The 26,369-nt window shown below is 39.2% G+C and overlaps 1 protein-coding gene across 8 annotated transcripts in view; it reads right to left on the bottom strand.

Annotated features, from left to right (window-relative positions):
* LOC135219230 (FACT complex subunit spt16-like) overlaps positions 1-26,369 on the bottom strand; it is a 231,369-nt gene that overhangs the window by 13,123 nt on the left and 191,877 nt on the right. For all 8 annotated transcript variants that reach the window (XM_064255818.1, XM_064255819.1, XM_064255821.1 and 5 more), the window contains one exon: positions 2,220-2,252. In XM_064255818.1, coding sequence (XP_064111888.1) covers positions 2,220-2,252 — 33 coding nt within the window. The remainder of the gene's footprint in view (positions 1-2,219; positions 2,253-26,369) is intronic.

Raw genomic sequence — 26,369 nt, 5'->3', positions numbered from 1 at the left:
GATTGGAAGCGCTAGAATCTGACATAGTTAACTAAAAGAACATAAGCTACAAGTGGTCCATGGTTATTGTCGCCATTGTTTAGTGTCATTTCAGTTTTACAGCGCTTGTTAAATATAATCATCACTGTGTTTTACACTCCGTAGGGTTTACAGCACCATTGTCTGGCTATCAGTTTCTTAGGCTAGGTGCCGAGACCACCTCATAAAATATAAACATAACAAATATGCACCTTATCCTCTGCTCTTTTAAAAGGTTATCCTTTGCTTCGCAGTATCCAATAATGCTGTATCTAGTCTTGTGTTGCTATTTGTGTTACAAAATACAAACAAACCAATCATGTCTTGGTTTGGAAAAATCAGACGAGGGCGGAGGTAAGATTATTTAGCCATATTTAACTCAATTCAGAAATTTTCTTGCTTCTATTTAGTGTAAATTAACCTCCAGAAACTATTCATATGCAACACGATTATTTTTCTTTATATGAAGTGTTTTTAAGTAGAAAATTTACTTAAATACATGAACTAGACTTAGTTATTTTTTTTTTTAATAGATGGTGCTGTTGTCTGGTTATAGGTACATATTTTGGCATTTGCCAAAGCACTAAGAGATGCTCATAAAATACAAACATAACAAATATGCATCTTTTCCTTGGCTCTCTTATGTTTTGGTGTGGAAAAATCAGCTGAGGGCAGAGGGAGGGTTATTTCACCCTACTTACCTTGATTCAGAGCAATTTTCTTGCTTCTATTTAACATAAATAGGTTATTTTTTGTTATGGGAAGTGCTTTTATGTTGAAATATGACTTAAAATACGTACGTCTTGTGAACTCCATTATTTTTTTCATTAATAGATGGTGTCGGGAGCATGTCATTTTGTGTAAAAAACTTATTACATTCATTATTTTCATCCTATTTCATAATACGATATTTACGTACTTATCAGTTTTCTGCATGAAAACAACAGTAAAATTTGTTCTTTCATGGTCAGTATTTAAAAAAATATTTTTTCTCCATTATTATTTGCAGTAGAGTTGCATCCACGTTGCTGATGCACAATAATTTAAAGCCATTAGCAATGACAGTGTGAACATTTTGTTTCCTCAGATTCAGCTGCAACAGCAGCTTAAATTTAGTAGTACGTACTGTTTCCTTGCCAATATTTTCTCCATACCAAATAGAAGTATAATGCAAAAATTTAAGTCTTGTTCTACTTAATTAATGTCATTTGTAACATAACTACAGTAATTTTTTCCTATTGTACAATGGCTGAAATGCAAGCAAAACACTGTTATCAGATTCGGTTAGGTGGTTGTGGCAAGACAACTGTTATTGTTCAGTTGTTTATGGCTGAAGCATTTAAGCAATGATTATAAAAGTACTAACGGTACTTTCATCATTTTCATTTGCTTTTTTTAGCTGATTTAACTAAAGATATGATAAAAGATATGATAAATAAAGAGATGGAGGAAACATTAGCAGTCTGAAGGCGACTCATTCTCTCTCATACTAGGCAATTTATATTATCATCAAGCAGACCATAGTAAATGATTAGGCAAATGAAATTCCACATTTTCCCTTAGAATTATTACATATTTGGGGAAAATAGGCATTGTTAACAAGTCTAAGGCACCCTAAGGTGGATTGTGATGCCCGTAGACTTTTGAATTTCAGTTAGAGGCGAATTTCACTTAGTGTCAGGCTCCCGGGAACGTAACCTCTGCCCTTAGCCAAGGGCTGCCTGTAATTGTAAAAAGCAAACCACACAGGCAACAGCTTGACAAAACTAAAGTTAGTACGTCAACGACTTCTGCAAGAGCAACCAGTGAATCACAAATCAGAAGCGCAAAGCACGACAAGTTTTTGGTTGCGCGGCATAATTAGAATAACACTGCGGCTACTGTCATTTTTACGCTCTCGTTGCAGTGGACGGGGCGGGGCGCCTGTCATAACGGGCCCAATCTTGGCAGTTGCTGTATTACCAGAAATGTTTAATTTAAGATGCCATGCGAGCATAATCCTTAGCTAAGTAATCACTTGTATAAACTGTAACTTTCATAATTTCAAGGTGCTATTCCTTCATCTTTTGGTCATTAAAATTTCACACAGAACACCCCTAGAATGTTTGAACTAAAAGCACAGAACAGCCAGACCCTTAACACAGCTGTATTTACTTTAACAATTTACATACAATCTGCAAGAGCAGTTGAAGCTTGCTTACCTGTCATGTTTTGATGAGGACTTGTGTTTGGAACTGAAAATAAATAATTTAAATGCATCACCAACAAAATCAATTAAATACATAATTATATATGTATGAGAGAACAGGCTGTATAAAAATCTTCCTTTAACATCTAATAAACATAAATGAAAAATACTGCTTTCAGGAACCTACTGGATTCTAAATCCTTTACACCAAGCAAACTACTGCAATACTTCAACATGCATGCTGCCATGTATCAGAGAAAAAGATTTCTGACACTGTTAGATAAGAAAATGATTTCTAACACTCCTCAGCAATTGTGAATAATTCTCTGCAATTAGGTCTTAACAGATTCAAGAAAAGAAAACACAAGCCTTAAAAGGCACTGGCTTCCACAGCCTCATGGTTAGGAAAAGACATTCCAGAAGCTAATTCAACTGGTGCAAGAGCACAGAATTTATAGAAAAAAAAATTTCCACAAGAATTCTTTAGTCACTGTTCCAGGAGAGGCCATGCACATAATAAAGACTTAGGACAATTTTGTTAGGGAGACAAGATCAACTAACTCATAAAAGCTTTCTCAAAGGGAAACATCTAAAAACTCAACATAAACCAATTTACTGCCAAACTGAAGTAATTACCTGAACTTTATACACCCAATAATAAAAAAAAAATATAATGAACCAGTCAGGTTACTTTCATCGAGAGGAGTTCACACATGGTGCTGAAAATACCCCAAGAATGTATATCAAACTAAAAGACCAAACACCATCTGCATTTGCTCAAAACAGATTTAGAGCCCAAACGTTAAGCAGTCAGCATGATGGAACCCATAAGTTCCAATCCAACTGAACACACCTTATTCAAAATTACAATGGACATAACAGCAACCATTTTCAACCAATAGACGCCACGCAATTCTTTTAATTAAAAACCAGCTGTGATCTTAATCAGTCTTATTATGGCTGATTCTCATTACACAATTCTTGGCATTCACATTTTTAAATGAAATGGTGGGTTTTCCAGATAATTTTTTATAAGGTTCAAGTTTTCATTCTGAATCTAGTGAAGGATTTATGTCAGTGATTAATCTGCAGAAAATCAAAAGGACTCAAATTTGGACATTTGTATTTACACACTGAACGACCTATTTTCCCACTATGTATGTTATACAACTGACCTCTCTGCTTATCATATATGCTACACAGTATTACAAAGAGTACATTGGGAACAGAGAAAAATAAAAACCAACTTATTATAAAAAGGAAAGTTCATTTAAGAAATGCATTTCTATTATACTAGAGGTGGGTGTGGGGGAGAAGAACAAGGCAATGGCTGTAACAGCTGAGAGGGCAGAAAGAAAATTATTAGCTGATGCAAGATTAAAATGGAGAAAGAATGCTAGACTACTGGTATATAAAAATGCCCCATTAGCAGGGATCAGACTTATGATTGGTATATAAGGCCTATATACTCTTATGCTGTGTAAATGCAGACATTTGCAAGGAAATGGATACTTTGAAAAGGTGTGACAGAGATGCATTGTTCTCAGGCTTTGGAGAGAGAGAGAGAGAGAGAGAGAGAGAGAGAGAGAGAGAGAGGAGAGAGAGAGAGAGAGACGAGAGAGAGAGAGAGAGAGAGAGAGAGAGAGAGAGAGAGAGAGAGAGAGAGAGATATTACAAATTAGGTGTGTAGACATGTGGTGTGTTGGGATAAAGAACTGGCTGTGAGGAAAAAAGAAGAGCAGATAAAAGGCAGTTCCAGGTTATCAGCAGGGGGTTCTGTTCCTGAGGGGGTGCCAATAAGCAAACACTGCCATTAACCGAAACGCGGTGATTTATGGGGCCATACACCATAAGCAACATCATGGCGCCGATAACCGAAACTCAGCTTATGGCGCCGCAAATTGCCGATTTTATGGCATTAGACAAGTGCCATACAACCAGATCACTGATAACCAGGGACTGCCTGTAAGGAAGTATGATGACATAAACCTAAAAACAAGGGTACAAATTTCGACGAAAGATGATGGATAAACACCTACATCTCAAGGTAGAATAGCACAAGACAAACAGTGGAAAGAATCCATTATATGCTTAACCATATCAAAGGAAAATCTGGTGAAAATGCACGATTGATGTATGTATTATTGACATGTATGATGTCAATACAACTATAATTGAACTAACACCTAAACCTCAAGGGAGTTCAGGTAGAATAGCACAGGACAAAGAAAGGAAAGAATCCATTATATGCTTAACCATATCACATCACAGGAAAATCTGATAAGAATGCTCATGACTGATGTATTATTAACATGTACAATGTCAATACAACTATAATGGAACTAACCGAAGTTATCACTGTCTAACTGTCTGTGAAAATGAAGGAAGGACCACAATACAAAATGAATTAATGCACACCTATTGCCCATACTTTTATCACTATCCTCAGTTTCCACCGCCTTTCATATGGTTAGATAGCAACAAAACTACTGTAACTTAAGGTGGGGTGGTAAAGGTGTGCTCATGAAACACTTGAAACCACTATACTCAGTCCCACATCCTGGTAGTACTCACATTTTCATAGCACATTTGTTGACTTTGCACTTCTATAGTCCTTATTCCTGCATTTTATATTAACTACTTCATAACGCTGTAGAATTTACTTCATGTTTTGATAGCAATTAACCTTGACTCCTCTGTTTGTTGTTATGACAATTCACTGACATACAGTGATTTCATTCTTAAGGAATATGTTAGAACTGTATACAATTGCTGATGCCATATTCATCATCTAAAAGTCATCAAACCCTGAAAAACAACTTTGGCAAGATTGTTTCAATGACTTTAACTCAATATAACATGAAGAATATCAAAGAAATAATGAAAGAAATTGTGACTATGGCAAAAAAAGTAGACAGGGAGAGATTTAAGATATGGATCTTGGGGAAATTCAAGATTTAATTGATACCATGCCAGCTGTGTCAACAGATGGTGGGTGACCTAATGCAGCTAACCCATGAAGATGCTATACACATGAAGAAACAAATCCAGAAAAGTTTATGTTAGATATTTCATAAGGATTGTGTTCACTGCTATAATGGACTCTTTCCCTAATATTGACCTGTCAATGATAAAAGACTTCAAAGTAACTAAGTGGCAGAGGTGGTGAGTGATCTATTTACAAACGTTTTTCAAGAAAGAAAATGGCCTGAAAGGAAAACCAAAATCACAAAATATTTCCCATAAGTTAAACCAAATATACCAGCCTCTCCTTTCACCTCATTTTCAAGATCCTCACCATCACCTCCAGTCATGGAAAAAATGGTAATAATACCATACAATTTTGAACACTTGTCTGGGGTGCGAATACATGATAAAATATACATATACACTCATTTCTAACAGGACCTCATTGAAAACTGGATGGTATCAAACGAGATATTTATACAAAAAGTTACAAGCTTTCCTAGACTAACAGTCCTCATTGTTAAGATCCATGGAATGACCGGACATGTAGTCCAGCTGTGTTTATATCTGTGAGGGGGAGAGAATTAAAGCCCTTATTCCTGTAATTACCCCCCTCCTCCTGTACGGCCCTGCCTTCGTGACCTGACCTTTCTCTGCGTACCTATCCATCCAGGTGTTCATAATCAGTGTGGTTTCTTGTGTTTTTGCATTTCTTTCCTATTGTCGAGTGTATGATTTTTCTTGATAAGATGTCTTCAAATCCGTTTCCTGTGTTGCCTGACATTACAGTGTTTGTGCATGTTATGAAGGCATTCTCTATAATGAGTCTGCCTATTTTGTTTGTGTTCCTGTAAAAAAAAAAAATTCATATTTTCCCAATTTATTTTGTGGTCTTTTTCTGATTATAGCGTCTTATGTTTTGTATAAGTTCACAATCTAAACATGCTATCATATATAACCCCACTCTTGCCTCTTTCTCCTCTACCAACCTTTTATTTCTAACTATTTTATTCCAAATGGTGTTCTTGTAACTGCCTATCAATTTGAAATTATCTAGCTTTCTGATGGGTGTAATGGTGTTGTTGTCTGGGACTATAATCATTTTCTTTCCTTTTTAAAAGTTCCTTTTCTATCTTTTTCCCTCTCCACAAAATCGTTACAGTGGACCCCCCGTATTCGGGAATTTCTCTTGGGAACGTTTCCCTGCATTATTCGCGGTATTTTTCTATGATAAATAGCCACAAATTCCTGGTTTTTTTGATGAATTTCATCATAAAATGCACTTTTTGTGATGAAACTAGTAAAAAAACCAAGCATGAAAATTTTTAGTGGGTTTTTCTTGAGTTTTAACTAACAAAATAGGCAGTTTTTAGCATTTTTATAGGGGTTCCAAACATTCACGGGTTCTAACTATTCATGGGGGGTTTCTGGTACACATCCCCCGCGAATACGGGGGGACCACTGTACTCCAATTTTAATTCCTTTCCTATGACGAGAGAACAGATGTATGTATGAATTGGTGCCTTTTCTTTCTGTGCACCTTAAATTTAAACTTTCCCCTTCCCTCTTTACCAGTACATCCAAGAAAGGGATTTCTCCCTCCTCCTCCTCTTCTATTGTGAACATGATTTGTTCACTTAGTTTATGTATGTTTTCTTGGAACTTGGGTAGTTCTTCTCTCTCTCCCTAATACATGTACCTTACCCACTTGATGATGGGAAGGATATATGGATGATATCTTCATTATTTATAAGGGAGAAAGGGCAGGACTACACAAGTTCCAAGAAAACAAACTAAATGAACAAATCAAGTTCACAACAGAAGAGGAGGAGGAAGAAATCCCTTTCTTGGACATACTGGTAAGAGGGAAGGGAAAAGTTTAATATTTAAGGTATATATGAATGACACACCAATGCATACATACATATGTTCTCTAGTCACAGGAAAGAAATTAAAATAGGAGTAATGATAAGGTTGGCCATCATGGCTTATAGGATTTGCAGTCTTGCATTTTTGGAAGAAGAGCTGGAATACCTGAGGGAAAGTTTTAGGAGATTACGATTCCCTAAGTATTGGTAAGAACAGGCACACATTAAGGCAAGGAAAAACTATTTTGGGGAGAGGGAAAAGAAAGAAAAGGAACATTTGAAAGGAATGAAAATATAATAGTCGCAGACAACGCCATTAGGAATAAAATAGTTAGAAATGAAAAGTTAGTAGGGGGGGGAAGAAGAGGCAAGAGTGAGGTTATATATGGCAGCGTGTCTAGACTGTGAAGAACATTACTTCAGTGAAAGTGGCAAATCATGTTAAGAACGAAGCAATCAACACATACAAAACATAAGGCACTATAATTCAATGTTGGCAGTTACCAAGCACTGTTGGGAAAAAAGATCACAAAATAGATTGGGAAAATACAATTTTTTTTTGTGCTGGAACACAAACAAAGTGGCCAGACTGATTTTAGAGAATGCCTTCAGAACATGCACAAACAATGTAATGGCAGGCAATACAGGAAACGGATTTGAAGGCAGCTTATCCAGAAAAACCATGCACTCTACAATAGAAAAATGCAAAAACACAAGAACCCACACTGATTATGAAACCTGGATGGATCAGCAGGCAGAGAAACGAGGTCACAAAGGTGGGGCCATACAGAAGGAAGGTAATAACAGGAATAAGGACTTTAATCCTCTCCCAACACAGATATAAATACACCTGGACTACGTGTCTGGTCATTCCACGGATACTTGACAATATGGAATGTTAGTCAAGGAAAGCTTAAAACATTTTTTCTAATAAATATCTCCACTTGATACCATCCAGTTTCAATGAGGTCCTGTTAATGGATTCTCGTATTGGGGGAACAAAGCCAGCTGTCTTGAGTTGCCCGGGCTGCCACGGGGGATACGGGAGTGGTGCCCACTAGCCCTGAGGTAGGGGAGGTAATCTCTTCCACCCATCCTTACTCCCTTCCTCTCATTCCAGCAAGGAAACTACAAGAAGGAACATTGGTGTATATTAATCCCCATAAAAAGTGGGTAGACTTTATACTGCCTGGTGTCGATACCATTGTCGATGGCAAGGCAAATGTCCCCTTTATTAATGTGAGAAGTAAGTTGGAATTAAGTAGTATCTGTCTCTGATTTAGAAGTGTGTTTCCTTGTAGAGGCCGATCATACACTGTCGGCCTTGACTACAAAGTCAAGGTCGTGGCAAACCCCGGCTGGAAAAATTATTGTAAACATCTGTTAAAGCAACACCATTCAATTACAGCAGTTGTGTAGGAGAAATAGTAAGAGAATATCAAGACACAATAGTAATAGGAGAAGAGCACCCCAGAAGAATTAATAAGTTACCTTTTAAAATAGAGACAATAGGTAATCCCCTTATTTGAGCTACGCCTTCTAGAACATTTGCATGTCATGACAAATAATTGGGGAAACAATAAAACAGTTGCAAGAGCAGGGTATTATTTGAGAAACTGAGCCTCTCTGGGCTTCTCCAATTGTCTTAGGAAAAAAGATGGCTCTCTCTGGTTGTGTGGTAATTATTTATAGACAATTGAATGCCATTACCAAAGACAATGCCTATTCATTGGCCTCAATCGAAGAGCTCTTGCTTAAGAGGGCCGGCCAGCTAATGCCATTTTTGAAGGAGAGAACTTCGACATTCATACCACTTAATAAGGTGACTTGGGATATCACCAAGCCGCATACGATTTTTGCCTCTGACCTTCGGTTTTGTGACGCCAGGCCCATTTATCCAGAAAATAACCAATTTTTCAAATTCTATCTCCTCCCTTGATACTTAGTATTAAGATCTGGGATTACTACCATACATAGACCTAATGTAGGCCTCCAATCAAATGAAGTTTTTTGTCTAAAAGTATTTTTTTTTTTTTTTTTTTTGCAAGACATGAATTTATGGTAAAAAAAACAAAAAAAAAAAAAAAAAAAAAAAACAAAAAAAAAAAAAACTTCATTTGATTGTTCTATAATGTCTTTCTAAGTTATATACCATATTTCAATGCTATAGCTTTAAAACTAAGGGAGAAAATAGAATTTGAAGGTAAATAGGTATAGTTTTGAGATATGGGTGTTCAAAGTTTTTCTTTGTATTTTTACAAATACAAGGTTAATAAACCATGATTATTATGAATTTTATATTCATTTTTGGGTATTAACAAACCTAAACTTTGTTAGTTATCATAAATGAAGATCCCTTTGCTCAAAGAACGTAGCCTGGGGCACTGTGTCAGGCGAGGCAGGGCACTCCTTCCTACGCAACTCTGTCTCCTTCACTAATTCGGCTAACTAGAGCAAATTTTCTTTTTCTGTATGATAGCAAGATGTTTTCCTTGTCTTTTCCTCTTTGGCATGATGAATTTCTTGCCAAAACAAAGATAAACAGACATAAAAGCAAAAGAATGTCAAGAGGTCAAACTTGAACGTGTACTCTCTTTTTACAAAGACAATGTTAATAAATCATGATTATTATGAATTTCATATTCCTTTTTGGGTATTAATAAACCAAAACTATGTTAGTTATCATAAATGAAGATCCCTTTGCTCAAAGAATGTAGCCTGGGGCACTTCGCAACATGTGCATCAGGCAAGACTGGGGCGCTCCGTACAACACAGCCCTCCGTCTCTCTCTTCACTAACTACGCTAATATCGCGGATAAAATTTTTGAGCCCGAATTTCTATTTTTACTTCATGTTCTTATGAGGTTGTCTTAAATGTAAATGGGTGTTCTCTGAGAAGATTCTTTTGTTTTTGTGAAATTCCACTGCACTATTTGTGTTTGTGTCTAAACTTCTAAATTAATTTTGTTATTTTTTGAGAAATTTAATAAATTGGTGTGATGCAATGTGATTCAAACTTTATACCCAGCTGACATGATTGCCAAGGGGAGTGGTTTAAGTGTGTTATTTTCTGTCTTTTTGTTTTCACCATTATTGACTGAGGTGTTTTTTTTTTTTTTTTGTATTGATCTGTTTCCAGGGAAGTGTTTTGAAATTATTTTTTGTTGAATATCTTGTGCTGTTGTAAGACATATTCAATTGACTTGTACCTTTTGGTTTGTACACACGTCAATTGGCCCCCTTAAAGATAGTTAACTTTAATTTAGATAAGTCAGTACCTTGAGGGACGACACTCGGGGTGGGACAAGGCACGGATTGCACCTTTGCAGGGACAAAAAGGGACTTGGGGAGGGAGTGATAAACTACTCTAGAGGGCTTATAAGGGGCTCCTAAAGAATCCCTGAACTCCTCACACGATGCCATGTTTATGTCAACAATCATTTTCTCTCAGGTCAAAAAGAGCGTCCCCCTCCCCAAGATTCCCCTAAGAAGTTTGTTGGTATTTAAACGTTGCCTATATTAGCATCCACTGGTCAATAGGCCTAAGGAGAGCTGCCGGAGCCAATCACGTCCAGGAGGGGAAACAACGGGGGTTTGTGGGGAACAGAGGAACTGAGAGGGCCGAAGATATCCCCCTTGAAGGAGGCAGCTACGCATCAGTCAAGAATAGGGGAAGACATGCGATTCCCCCTGCTACCTTCTGCCAGTTTCCCTTCCTAGGTCAAAAACTTGGGGTTACTGTAGATTTTAGGTTAGTTCGGCATACGACAGACAATTTTAGTCGACATTTAATACGTTCAATCGGCGTTAAAGGGTTAACTGCTGATAGTGCTAAATAAAAGGTTTCACAGTAAATTCAGATAAAAGTTCAGACCTGCATCTAACTCCAGAGATTGATAGAGATGAAGGGGCTTCAATCTCAACACCTTACAGTGCTGATCCTCAACAAGATCTAAAAGTACTTGATGCAATACTGAGGATAGTACATATGGAATGATAACTTTGGAAGTACACAGTGAAAAGTCTTATTCTCTCTCAAACAGATTGACGTCTACAAGGTTCCAGGTGCTGAAAATTTCTCTTGAATGGCACCCTCAGCAATACACAGACCACTGCTTCTGACCCCAGGCCACAGCTGTTTTAAAATAAGGACAGATCCTATGATAACTTGAAAATCTTATTGGCAGGGGACATTCTAACAGTTAAGGAGATACCTAAGTTAACGGAAGTGTATGGAATTGTGAAGTTGAGTCACTCCTCTTAAAGGAAGAATGAGACATCCACTGAGAGCATTGGAAATTCTGAAAATCATTTGCCCTGAGGCTAAAAAGGTTTTACAGGAAACACTAAGCAATTCTTGAACTTGAAATTGCTCAATATAAAGTATTTAAGACTAGATGCGAGAGGCAGGCCTATGAATCTGAATTAGGCCAAATTTAAGGAAACATCCACTGCTCAAGCCTGAGGGCCATCAAAGAAATAGTAATCGTTCGGGCATTCCTGTTCATCTACATGCTTGTAAGTCTAAATGTGTGCTCCTTAAATCCCACAGCAACCACCAAACTTAGGGATGTAAAGGCCCTTGTAGGCAGTTTCTTCTTCCTCAATCCCTAATTGCCAACACTGTCCTTCCACAGAGTGAATGATCAAACCAATGTGTTGTTTCATTTCACTCAAAGCAGCAAACTTCCCACAAAGACTTTATTTCTGACTAGGAATAAACCTGCTAAGCATCCTGTTCTTTCCACTGCCCTGACATCTAAACAATTTTACCAGTTGTGTAGTGTTGACCATTCTATGTTAAATGAAAGTGTACTGACACTAGTTAAACTGTTTGTGTTGTATGACAAAGGGAAAAGACCAAAACCTGGACTTTGGTTTAAGAACAAAATGGGCAAATCTTGTTTACACAGTCCCTCCTACAGTCCTGGAGCCAAAGATGGTTCTGGATTACTTACAAATTTAATTAATGTTATTTGCAAGTTGTAATTCTTACGCCTAAACTGTATATTAATTGAGCATGATTATCTGAAAAATCACCGGGGAGGCCATGTTTCCTAATAAAGAAAAGCCCTTACCATTTAGGAAGTTTCCTTCAGGCATAAAATTCTTCAAGAAGCATGTGCCTATTCAACTTTGACCAACGAACATGCATAATTAAGTATCATCTCCTTATCACTAGATAAGAATAGGGATAAAGAGAATTAAAAATATAATGCATAGAAATTGGGCCAGAAGACGCAAAAGGTCCTTGGCCTTTGGAATACTGTTGACAAGAGTTGGCCAACTTGAACCACTAATTCAGTAAAAGTGTCTTTTCCTCATAAAGTTGACACCATCCACCATTGGGCAACAACGTCCCTGACAAAACTTATAGAGGCGCTGTACACTAACCCAAACAAAATGCACAGAACAGCCATACCTTCATGTAAAAAGATCTTGAAGGAACTTGCATGACTTAGGATATACTGGTAAGTGGAATATGTTCTGACTGTTCTTAGGAAAGGCACTAACACCATGCTGGAGAATCAAGTATGTGGGCAGACACTTCCTGTTATTCAGTCTCCAAATGTCCAAGAATATCTCCAATTACATACTCCAACTAAAGAGAGACTTATGAGAGATTTCTGCTGAAGAAGACAAAGGAAGCTATAAGAGGGAGATTAAACCAGTGGAGGACAACCAAAAAGGAATCACAACTGCCCTTAATCATCTCCACCATGTAAGGCACTGGTCCCAAGTCTCTCCATGCATGTTAGGAGGTTGCAACTGTCTATATCCAAAAGCCTGAGGTCTGCACTTATCCTCGAAAGGTATAAAACAAGAATACAGACAGATACTCCCTTATCACCTTAACCTGAGCTGCATAATCAGACAGGAAGTGAATGTGTTCTCACTTCTAAACCGAGTGAGTATAAGCATGAGGACATTACCCTGCAGCATCAGAAATAAGTTACTTGTCTTTCTGGCTAACTCCTATTGGCGACACACCCTGAAAGCTGGCTTCATAAACTTACTGGGTTGGCGCCTCCAAGACGAGACAACGTAGCTCCTGAGTAAAAGGTAACAACTCACAAGCTACATTGAAAAGGTAACAACTCACAAGCTAGATTGAAACTCCTTCAGCATGTCTATCAGTCTCGAATTTGTTTCCTCACAGGAAAGAGAAAGAAACCGAACTTCCCACTAAAGATGGTTAAAGCACCAATAAGCGTTTATATCGCAAGTCTTTGGCTCTCCACGACTTCATAAGACACAAGATGACAAGGCAAAGCAGACCTAGAGAGAGATTTGTGCGTCCAAGTACAAGAAAAGTTACAAAATGCTCTATAATAGGAGAAAGCACTGGTTCTCTTCTCCAATATTTAAAGGGCACCGAAATATGCTAAGACAAGCCAGACATATTCCCTTTGTGGCCTCTTTCCTCAACAAAATGAGGATACAGCAAAGCGTACGTTGCGACAAACGCCGACCAGCCTGAATGAGTTCCTTCCTCCCACTCCATTTCAAACTTCTTTCGCTAGCAGGCGACAGAAGGTAAAGAAAAGAGCTTAAAGGATTGCTCTTTCTTCGCAACCCCTGGCAACAGAAAGTGACATTTGTTGATAGGAGGTAATAGCAGCTGAGTGCTGTGTCACATCCACCAAGACTCGATGAAAGGAAGACAATTTAAGCGACTCAGGACTTGGCCAAGTCCGCATGAGTTAACTGAGGGAAAGAAAATGAGGCACAAGAACATGGGAAGGATTGGGAGGCGGTGGGAAAGAAGTTACAACGACTCTCCCACCTCGTCCGAAAGCGAACGTACATACTTGAAAGCATTCCCATATAAACGTTGTTAGAAAGCTCTGAAGCTAGAATAAAATCTAACTTGGAGAGAACTGTAGATACTACAGACATTGTAAACTTGAAAGGGAGACATTAATTGAGGCAGTAGTAAGAGATCTGCTGATAGCCAAAGAGAAAGCAGGCAAAGAGCAAACACAAGTATTACTTAGAAAGAATAATATGCTAGCAGACGAGAATTTAGAATAACCAAAACATTGGAGAGAGAGAGACAGTCGACATAATATCTAAACATGTAAAACTTGCTACAGATACATTATCATCTCAATAAAATTGTCTACATCAACAGTATACATTATTAATCCTATGCATGTTAGCACCTCAAACTTAAGTGTTGATGACGGCAGAATGCACCTACGGAGTGAGGATTAATGCTTACCAAAACGGTCCTTATGTAAACACTTTAACAGTCCTTAAGCAAATGCTTTAAATGAGATTAAGACCATGAAAAGGGCAAAATAGGTATTGGAGGGCACAAAACTCCATCACCCTGAGAACCGACCTGGTTCCCTGGCACCGGACATTACCAACTATCGCAGGGCAGTCCTAGGCTCGGGCTATGTACAGACGAGGGAACGCGAAAAAGAGCGCACCCTATGGAAGGATTCGGAATGTTCCCATCACAAACTCAATTCAACTTGTATTAGAACTAAAATTAGGTTTAATGTTATATTCTAACTTCTCGTTACGCTTTTCCTGAACTGAATGGGGAGCAGAAGTCGGAGCTACAAAGGAAGTCACTACTAGTGCTACCAAAATCCTAAAATTAGGTTTAATGTTATATTCTAACTTCTCGTTACGCTTTTCCTGAACTGAATGGGGAGCAGAAGTCGGAGCTACAAAGGAAGTCACTACTAGTGCTACCAAAATTCCTGGTTTGAGTAGGGATAGCTGCAGATGAGGGGACATTAAGTAGGATAGAACTGACCGGTTTAAGTCCTAATCTAACTAATTGCCTTTGCAATCAATTAGTTCCCATCTTTCCTATATCTGACATATTCAGATATACATTTCTCAGAACAATTCCTTTTGTTCTTCATATCTAGTAGTTCCAAGATCACACACTGTACCCTTGCAAGTACAAACCAATGTTGATCAACTTCCATTTCAACATCCTGGTTACACCAAAATCATTCCTACATAGCCTGGGAAAATGAAATCAAAATACCGTAAACAGGTGTAAAACCGCCAAGCTTCATAGAATACCAACAATCGCGACAAGGAGAATTCTGACAAAAGTTAAAACATTTGAAACACACCAGGTGGAGAACAGGTAACCTAGACAGTAATCCAGGCAGCCATTCGATTTTTTGTTTGAAAGTCGATTTGCCTAATTGGCGCGGAGATATAGCCATCTTAACAGTAGGTAAGATTCATCAAAAATAAAATAATTTTTCAGAGAAGATATTTAAACAAACAATCAAAGGCATGCAAAAGCTGCACGCCAGTTTGTTTATTACAGTAGTAAAACATCGTAAAAAGCAATTGTCAATAAATAGGTATTTTATCGTAACAAAAATAAGTGATTTGGGCAGATCAAGTGTAAGTAAAAGAAATGGGTGAATAATCATCCCAGCCCAGCAGATAAGTCACTGGGAAGCAGAGCCCTTCTTCCCTCCCCTCCCCTCTCCTCTCTCTCTATCATCTCTCAGCGCACCAAACATTGACTCTAGAGAAGAAATATGACACCAAAAATCCAAAATAATCAATATTTTATTATTTTTTTTTTTTAAATTAAATGCGCAATAAAAATGCAGTTTACATAGTTTTGAATGGATCCAAAGCATTAAAAGCAAGGATTTCTTGGGATCTTTGATGATGTTCCGGCTTACGACGATTTGCGGCTTACAACGCGTCTCAAGAACGGAACCCCCTTCGTAACCCGGGGACTGCCTGTATACATATTGTATATATATAATATATATATATATTAACCCTTAAACGCCGAGCCGGTATTTCCGAAAGTGTCTCCTGTATGCCGGCGGCGTTTGCGAGTGAGAGCAGAAGCAAATTTTTTTTTTTTTTTTTAATCACAGCATACTTAGTTTTTGTAAGAGTTCATTTTTGGCTCCTTTTTTGTAATTGCCTAAAGTTTAGTATGCAACCATCAGAAATGAAAAAAAATATAATTATCATATATAAATATTGGAATATATGACAACGCGAAAAAAATTTTCATATATAATTGTATACAAATCACGCTGTGAGCAAATCGGTTAAAGCTAACAAGTTAATTATTTTTTCGTTGTATTGTACACTAAATTGCAATGATTTTGTTATATAACAAATTGTAAAACGATCAAAGCAACACAGAGACAATATTATTACAATATGATGCATGAATTCGTAACGTGTGGACGTAAAAAAAGCTGTATTCAAAAATTCACCATAAATTAAAATATTGCGCTAGAGACTTCCTGTTTGTTTCAAAATGAAGGTAATTGATTGAATATTACTAGACTGTAAGTGTTGTAGCTTACAATTCCAGTTTTCGACCATTTCCGTCGAGTTAAAGATGACCGAAGGTAGAATTTTTTCTATTTATCGTGATTTATATGAAAATATTTCAAAACTGATAAAAGCTACAACCATGGGTTGTTTATGGTTGTATTTTACATGAAATTCCACATATTTTCATATATAAAACTTTATATAAGGACTAATTTAAAATGGTGCAAACATTACGACAATCAGACAAAAACATTTCTGATTTTTTCGGAGTTACCGCACGGACGTAAGGAAAAAGTATTTTTCATAAATCGAAATATTGTGCTAGAGACTTCCAATGTCTTGCAAAATAAAAGTAAATGATTAAATATTACTAGAATGTAATAGTTTTAGCTCACAATTGCGTTTTTGACCATCTCGTTAGTGTCAAAAGTTGACCGAAGGTTGAAATTTTGGCACTTATCGTTATTTATATGAAAATATTTCAAAACTGATAAAAGCTACAACCAAGTGTTGTTTTTGGCTGTATTCTACATGTAATTGCGCACATTTTCAAATATAAATCTTTATGTAACGGCTAATTTAAAATGGTGCAAAGATTACGACAATCAGACAAAAAATTCTGATTTTTTTTCGGAAGAGTTACCGCACGGACGCAAGGAAATTTTTTTTACCATAAATCGAAATATTGTGCTAAAGACTTCCAATTTCTTGCAAAATAAAGGTAAATGATTGAATATTACTAGAATATAAGAGTTCTAGCTTACAATTGCGTTTTTCTACCATTTCGGTCGACCAACGGTTGATATTTTGGCACTTCTTATTTATATGAAAATATTTCAAAACTGATAAAAGCTACAACTATGGGTTGTTTTTGGTTGTATTCTACATGAAACTGCGCACATTTTTATATATAAAACTTAATTTAATGGCTAATATAAAACTGTGCAAACATTACGACAATCAGACGAAAAATTTATGATTTTTTCAGCAGTTACCGCGCGGACGTAGGAAAAAGTTTTTCCCCCCTAAATTTCACCATAAATCGAAACAATGTGCTAGAGACTTCCAAATTGTTGTAAAATGAAGGTAAATGATTGCATAGTATTACTAGAGTATTAGAGTTTTAGCTTACAATTGCACTTTTCGACCATTTTGGTAGAGTCAAAGTTAACCAAAGGTTGAAATTTTGGCATTTATCGTTCTTTATATGAAAATATTTCAAAACTGATAAAAGCTACAACCATGAGTTGTTTTTTGTTGTATTCTACATGAAATTGCACACATTTTCATATATAAAACTCTATGTGACGGCTAATATAAAATGGTGCAAAAATTATGTCAATGTGATGATATAATTTCCGAGATGTGCCGCTGATGCTTTTAAGTGTGAGAAGAAAGAAATTCGCGCTTGCGCGCCTGGGGAACGATTGTAAACAAAACAACAGCTCGATCCGTGAACACCCAGCATCCCCCAAGGCATGTGATTCAAAAGTTTTTGCCTAGAAGGCCTACAATTATTTTCCCGCGAATTAAAAAAAAACTTTTTCGTCGACGTTTCGTACGTCAGTTCGGCACCCGACAGACAATTTTCATCGACGTTTAGTACGTCCAATCAGCGTTAAAGGGTTTTATATATATATACACACACACATATATACATACTTACAGGCGGCCCGCGGTTAACCGCACAATCGCTCAATGGCCAATCTGTTTTACGGCGGTCGTCAAAAATATTCATTAAAAAAATAAGGCATTTTAAAGGTATTTTTACAGTACAATTTTCAGTTAAAGCGCCACTAGCGCCGATGTCTAACGAGTTCATACATTCGTAGAAATGCCGTTCAGACCATAAAGGTTATGCAAATTATATTAACAAATTTTATGGATAGTTAATACGTAGGTATTAGGGTAAAATATATGCCTCTGACGCTGTTCTATGCCGAAAATATCGAGTTACATAAGTGCAAATTTAGCTATGGATATGTCGATTTATAAATGTTCAAGCTTTTGTTTAAAATGTGTATGAAAATGTATTACGTGTAAAGTATTTTTATTTCTGCACAGAAATATGATACAAAGGCAGCTTTTGAAACTGCCCTTCACGTTATCAAGTACGATATTTTTTCATGGTCTTTCTTGTGAGCTGCCGCCTACCGCTCTTCCGAAAATATAGATTTAAAAAAAGTGCAAATTAGCGATCGATGTGTCGATTTTATAAATGTTTATGCTTTTATGTTTAAAATGTGTATGAAAATGTATTATGAATAGGGTATTTTTATTTCTGTGCAGAAATATGATAAAAAGGCAGCTTTTGAAACTGCCCTTCAAGTTGTCGACTATGATGTTTTTTCAAGTTCGTTCTAGTATGCCGCTCTTCCGAAAATATTGAGTTAAAAAGAGTGCAAATTTAGCAATCGATCTGTAGATTTTTTAAATGTTTATGTTTTTATGTTTAAAATGTGTATGAAAATATATTACGTAAAGGTATTTTTATTTTTGTACAGAAATAAGATACAAATTAAGGCAGCCTTTGTAACTACGCTCCACATTGTCAGAGGATGTTTTTTCATGTTCGTTCTTGTCCGCCACTGTTCCGAAAAATGAATTGTGTTATTTTATTAATTACGCATCATTTCCATAAATCCTTTAAAAAGTTATACATTATTTCACTGTATCCAAGAATATTGTATGTATTCTCATATTATGTATTTTAAAATACTACGGCAAATTTGAGCCAGTATTCCGCGGAGCGGCCAATGTTGTGATTTGAAATCAGCTGATGAATAAGAGTTTGTTTCACCATAACGTAATTCTGAGCGAATGCTCTTGCTTCTAGTTAGCATAAACGAATATCTAGATAGTACTTGACTTATATGAGACAAAGTTATTTTTCCTTATACAACGTGTTTTTAGGTGGAAATATTTATTGAATATGTCTCGTGAATGTGAACTAGTACTTTTTTTTTCGTTAACAGATTACGTTGGCAGCATGTTTATTGCATAAAAAATTATGTGGTTCCATTCGCAATAATCCTTTATATCATCGTAATACGAACTTTACGTTATTTATCTTATATCGGCGTGAAACCAACAGAAAATGTGTTCTTTCAAGAACAGTAGTTTTGATTAAAATGATTTTATCCCAATTTTATCTACGGTTGTGTTTGATGGCATACGTTTACTGCAGTTTTATCCTTGTTGCCGATGTACGATAATAGTAATTAGCAGCTTGAACAGTTTTCTCAGCTTCAGTTATAACTAGGTTTAAATTTAACAGTATATTTCCCGATTGATCTTTAATCTATATTGATCTTTGATCTATAGCGAATAAAGTTATTACATTAAGATATCTCAGTTCTATTCTATACATAACGCCATTTATAACAACTACGGTAATAGTGTACTGTAGTATGATGATTGAAATACAAGCCAAACGGATGTTATCCAGTTCGGTTGTACTTAGAAAAAAAAAAAAGTCTTTTCTCGTTCGGTTGTTCATGGCTGTAAACATTCACACAACGAGTATAACGTTAAAACCATACTTTCATCATTCTCTTTTGCTGTCATTGAACTTATGTAACTATAAGATAGATAAAGTTAGGCCATTGTAATTTGATCTCTCATAAAATCGGACTATCGTAAGACTAATGATCGTAACTTGAACACTACAGCTACCTGTACACTGTATAAACTTTATTATATCTTTACATACTCTAAGCACCCAAAGGATTAAAGCTAGGCTTTTTTCACTTTACAGTATTTACAATGCTATAATGTACTGTACAGTAAATTCTATAGTACTATACTGCATAAATATAATTTTACTTATTGCGCCGTTGTGGGATTACGGCGCCTTTGACTGGTCTAGAGTTTCAAAAGAACGTGCGGGGTGGCCGTAGGCTTTAAAATCGCTTGGCGTCAAAAATCAATTGGCGTCGGCGGCCAGGAAGGAAACCCCTGCCGCTAACCGAGGGCCGCCTATATATATGTGTATATATATATTGTGACGTGTATAGATCGTTCGTCTACCCAAATATCAACTAAATAATTTGATTTGGAAAATGGCAGCCATTTCTTTAGAATATCAGCTGATTTTTAGTAACCGCGGGAAACCCAAAACCCGCCAGCTAGAGATAGAGAGTTCCCCAGTTGGGGGAAAAAAGACTTTTATCAGCTGTAGGGACGTATCTCAAAAGGGAAGGGTGTAGGCAGATTGGTACTTCTTAGACCTATACCTTAAGCTCTCTTTCCTGTGACCCCTCTGCTGGCTGTATGCTTGTTTTCCAGGATTTGCCTTGATCGTGGGGGGTTAAGCTGACCTCCAACCCCCAAGCAAACCACCTGAATTCTGCCTCAGTCGGCTGCGAGACGTGATCTCGGACAGAGGTCAAATTACCTGCCTTCCTGTTAGGCCTACCCAGGGTGTGAGTGGCGCGCCGATGACCCAGGCCTCAGACAAAGGGGCCCCCATACTTTTCTACAAAGAGCCACATTTTCTACAAAGGTCCACACTGAACACGACATCCAGGTACGTCTTGTGGAACAGCATATTGCCAGTCTCTCCCTTATCACCTATTATAATTTTGATCCTCATTCTCCCAATTCAATTTCCAGCAACAAAAGGAATTCATCCTTTTGTTCCCTCTCACTGCCTCATGGCCGCATGCTTCCCCTTGTGTGATCGTCCCAGACCAATGGAGTCATTGCATACTTCAGTGAAACCTTAAAGGTTCCTTCTCCCCAGTATTAGAGAATTAATTAATCAAAACAAGAAATCCTTTTTTCTTTTATCTCGTCTAATCTGGGATTCTTTTCCAGATTCCATGAGCCACGTGTCATGTCTCTGCCCGCAAGTGTTGCATTACCCCAAGTGTATGAAAACCAGCTATAACAGCTCAATGGAGCCATCATTTACCTTTTCTCCAGCCCAGCACGGGCCTTTTAGTAAATAAATAGCTTTAAGTAACGAGCTGAGTTTTCTGGCGACCTTCCCTCTAAAGAAATTAATAATAACTAGCAGTTTACGGTAAGTTAAAGCAATTCCCTCTTGAAATCCCTCAATCACTTCCGTTTACGTATCTAGCCTCTCTCAAGGCCGCTATATACGTAACTTTGGCGAATCTTGCCTGGATTGAACCTAGCTTGCTTAAAAAAAAGCTTGTAAATCGCGTTATCCGTTGTAAAACGTAAACTGTAAATTATTTTACAAAAAGCAAATCAAGCACACTTGCAGGGAAAGAAGACACACTGACTCACGGTAAGGTATTCCATTCATTAATATGATTATTCTATAACCAATGTTAGCTTAAGGTACGTTTAAGTATTTTTATTGTTGAAGTGGTCAAAAGAGCGTAGGTAGAAATCTTATTATTGTAACGGCGAACGCGCCAGTGCTTTATTTTAGCGGCGAGCAAACAATTTGCCCCGCGAATTCTCTGTTACTTTGTGCTGTCCTCGTAGGAGCTCTCACGAACACGTGTGCAGATAGATGCCAGAAAGGACCAGATCAAACTAGGAAGTGCTTTGCCAGGGTTTATTGCTGTATTAGAAAGCCTAGCTAGTTAGGAGTGTTTTACTAATAGTTACGGCAAAAGAAGTGTACAATTCTTTTGTCTGTGATATGTTAGGGAATCCATTTTTAACTTAGTTTTCATTCCAAGTGTTGGTAACCGCTACCTCTCAGCTAAGTCAGCTTAGCGCACTTTCGCGCCTGCGCGGTCTCAACCAGCCTTCGTTTTCGCTCACAGCGGCAGCCATGTTTTTATCCCTTTCAGAATTATCTAAACCATTTAAGCAAAGTAACGTAAGTCTCAAAGTTTTAACGTAAATAATATCAATCTCGGTACTAGTATCTATCGTCCTGCCAGAGAAATTAACGTAATTCGCCTGGAATAAGAAAGTAGAATTTTGTGTTGTAAATTGCCTTCGCATTTACAGAGAATCAGCTGATTCGCCATCAATGCTAGCACACCGTGGTGCTAACCCGCTCTTCTCGCCTCACGTGTTTCACCTCGCATCACTCACTCGCGCGCTGAGCGAAAATTTCATTTCACTTAACGTAACCTCATTTACAATTGTTTGCTAACATCGTTTTCAAATCCTTACCGTAATTTTTCACTTGTCCTTACGTAAAGTTAACGTAAATCTTAAAAGTAGAGTCACTTGCAAGAATTGTTAACGTAAAACGCGTCTTTGTAAAATTCATATCGAAACGCAAATCATTTCATAAGCGCAAGCCGCTAACATTAACGTAAACATCGTTCACCGCGAGCGCGTTATCATTTTTCATAAAACGTTATCAAAAGCAATTCTTTCACAAAAAACGTTAACGTAAGTAGATAATTTAACGCAAGTTGCGTCATATTAAACGAACATTAGTTCAATTCAAATATAAGGGAGTTCATTCATATATCATTTTTCACCTCTCGACCGAGAGAGAGAGAGAGAGAGAGAGAGAGAGAGAGAGAGAGAGAGAGAGAACACAGTATTCACGAAGCCAAGAGTACTACATCTTACCATTAATTATAGCATGCAGAATTAACATTATTTTAGTCTCGTGTCTTTCATTTACACAGCGTGATACGTACGCGCATGTGTCCATTGCAGTTTGCAAACATTTATTTATTTCATTTACCGAGTACTTCAGCGAGGGACTGAGCATTTTCAATTATCATTACCTGTCGTTGGCCGAGTGGTCTTGTTCATTTTTTATCACAAAAGACTTGCGTATACCGCAAGCACAATTCGCACAGTGTGCCACGCAAATTCATTACTTCCAGACAGGGAAGTCGTTACCAGTTTAGGACTGGCCACCACCAGTGCACGTCAGGTCTTACCATTTCACAGTGCCACTAATTCTTGACCCTGTCCATCGACTGGCTGCTGAAGTACTCCCACCTTTTACTTTCTCTCCTCCACCATTACACTCTGCCATGAGCAGTGCCATTTCACTTCAGTATATTTAAGTATACTGCATGTAGTGTCCGGGACACACCAGCACGATACCAGTGCTCCAAGGAACGCCTCCATAAATGCCATTGCACCTGTACAGGCCGTACAGGTAGCCATTAAACCTGCGTGTCCGTCCTTACGGAACGCCCAAGTAATTAGTGTGTCCGTGTACAAGGGTCAGTGATCCTTCGGAACACTCAACAAGGGAACGCCTCCCAGAAGTGCCGCAATACCTGCCCTAAGTGCTGACAAACCTGCGTGTCAGTCCTTACGGAACGCCCAGTTCATTAATGTCCGTGTACGAGGATCAGATATCTTTCGGACCATCCCAAGGGAACGCCTCCCCAAAGTGCCGCAATACCAGCACTACTAGTGCTGCCCAAGGAACGCCTCCATAAGAGCCATTGCACCTGTACAGGCCGTACAGGTAGCCATTAAACCTGCGTGTCCGTCCTTACGGAACGCCCACTTCATTAATGTCCGTGTACGAGGATCAGTGATCCTTCGGACCAATCAAGGGAACGCCTCCCGAAGTGCCGCAATACCAGCACTACTAGTGCTGCCCAAGGAACGCCTCCTCATAAGTGCCGTGCACCTGTATTGGACCTACAGGTAGCCCATTCCAACGTCTCCCAAGTTGGGAACGCCCGTAAGTGTGACGTGCGCCGCACACTTCCTTTATTTTTTTCACCTCTTTAGAAGGTGCCAATCCAGAAGTGCCACCAACTTACGGGACACTTCCCAAGTGCCACAGAGCACCCAGTCTTCTCAGACTTTTTCTCTACCACGTCGCAGAACACCTTTCCAAGTGAGTGCCACTTTCCACAGTAGGCACTCCCATTCCATCCATTTACCCTTCCTGGTCATTATTATCATTTTCATCCGAGCCTCTCCTGCAGCCTAAGGGAAATGTCTTCCCCTGCTTCCCGCGACTTCTTTGCCAGAGAGCTAGAGAAGCTCGGAGCCCTCATAACTCTGGGCAAGGAGGCTGGTTACACTGGACCAGCACTTGACCAGTGGATAAAGACGCAGCAGGCTGCCGCACGCCTGCAAGAAAAGAAAGTAAGAGAAAACCAGAGACAAGCCAGAGAAGCAGAAAGGAAGGCAAGGGAAGAGGAGCGAAAGCATGAGCTCACTCTCAAGGAGAAGGAACTCGAAATCAAGCGGGAGAAGGCCCGTAAGGAGATTATCTTAGCTCCAGCCACTCTGCCAGCTTCCAGCCCTGCACCCACTGTCTCCCTTAGTCCCGCCGTCTCTGGTCAGCCTGACATCCTTTCTATTTGTGAGCCTGGTCCTGATCCAGTGCCAGAGATAGAAATTCCTGCCGCATCCTGCCAGCCTTTTACCATTTTACCGCCTACCTCCTCCACTTTGGAAGAGGTAAGCCCACCAGTTAACCCCGGACTTGTTTCCGAGGGTGATTCAACGGAGGATTCCTTAACCTCCCTACCTCAAATCACTGCCAGAGAGGACTCTTCACTTGTGCCAGAGCACACTGCCAGCCTTGGTGACTCCACAGACTCGCAACCTGTGGGGCCATCTCGGCCTTACCGTCCAGTGCCACGAAAGAGGTTCTGGAACACGTTCTGCCGAGACTGTGGCCGCAAGGGTCACATGTCTGCCAACTACGGAGGGTGCGCGAACCACAATATTCCTACCATCGCAATGGCCGTCACCAATCCTTCTTCACTAGGACCCCCAGCTAAGGGCCCTATAACAGTCGCACCCCTCCAAAGCCATTATCCGCCAAGCCACGTCAGAGCCTACGACGGCTGGCGCTCAAATCTCCCTGATACGGGAAGATCGAATCCCCCGAGGGGCTAACGTCGATAGACGTCATTTAATAACCATTGAAGGTATCAACCATATTAAGCTGATCCTTCCGACCATCCAATTGAGGGTCACCAGACCTCACTTCTCCAGAGTTTGTACCCTTGCAGTTGCAAGCTACATTCCAGGAGGTTACGACCTCCTCCTAGGGCAAGACATGAAGTCTCCCTCACCGTTCAAGAAGCCTAGGGGTCCTAACCCCATGTCAAATCACTCCAAAGCACGGAGTCACCGAAATTCTACTTCCTCTAGGAAGTACATCCACCAACTGTCTCCCCCGTTACCAAGGAGGGAGATTGACCATTCACAGTTCCGTTGCAAAACCTGTAACGTAATAGGGCACTCCACAAATTGGCCTAGGTGCCCTAGCAAGTTATGTGCAGCGGACACTGTCCAAGTCCCACAAGGCTTAGCCTTCCAAAAGAGACAGGACCCTCTGTCTCCCATAACCAAGGGCACGCTGAGAGGTATTGCACCTCCGGTACCCGCCACAGGTCCAGTCGACCTCAACTCTCTGCCAGTACCACTTGGCAGCACTGAGCAGTGCCAAGCTCCGTCCAGCCTGGACGTAGAGCCACCACCGAACTTGACCTCTGCGCCTGGCCCCGAGCTAGCGCCGGCGCCTAACCTAACCAAGGATCCTCCTACAGGAGATCTTCCAACAGGCATGGAGCTTACCGCAGCCCATGGCCAATCCAAAGTCCATGAGTCTTCTTCACCCTCACCACTGTCGCCCGAGGATGAACCTCCGGCAGACCTAACCTTCATACCTCCTCTGGAAGACCAGGAACTGCCCGACCAGGAGTCAGCCTGGAGTTTTCCCCTTACGACGGCTGTCGCAGCAGCCGGAGTGAGGGCCTCCCCTGCAGTAGGTTCCACCTCTACGACGGTTGCTGCAGATACCGAAGTAGGGTGTTCTCCTGCAATCCCTCAGGTTACCACTGCCTCTGCTCCTGCCGGCGTTTCTGGCCTTTCCCCAGAGTCGGTGCCTCCGTCTACTCCAAGGACTGGTATAGCCAGGTCCTGGAGGAATAAGAAGAAGAAGAAGGGACGTAACCAATCATTAACAAACTAACCCAAGAGCCACATGCTCTCCTTGGCACCTGTGCCCGAGGTACAGTGTCGCATTCAATTGCAGAGTGATCCTGGCACCTACCCAGAGAAGGTAGCCAGCCTGATCTCTGCCAGTAGAACTAACCCTCTAACCCCTAGCCATGGTGATACTAACCCTCACTTAAATATAATTACAT

This window comes from Macrobrachium nipponense, chromosome 1 (genome assembly GCF_015104395.2).
Source record: "Macrobrachium nipponense isolate FS-2020 chromosome 1, ASM1510439v2, whole genome shotgun sequence".
In the NCBI taxonomy this organism is placed as follows: domain Eukaryota; kingdom Metazoa; phylum Arthropoda; class Malacostraca; order Decapoda; family Palaemonidae; genus Macrobrachium; species Macrobrachium nipponense.
Note: the sequence above shows the minus strand (reverse complement) of the source record. Positions and strands in the feature narration are given on the sequence as shown.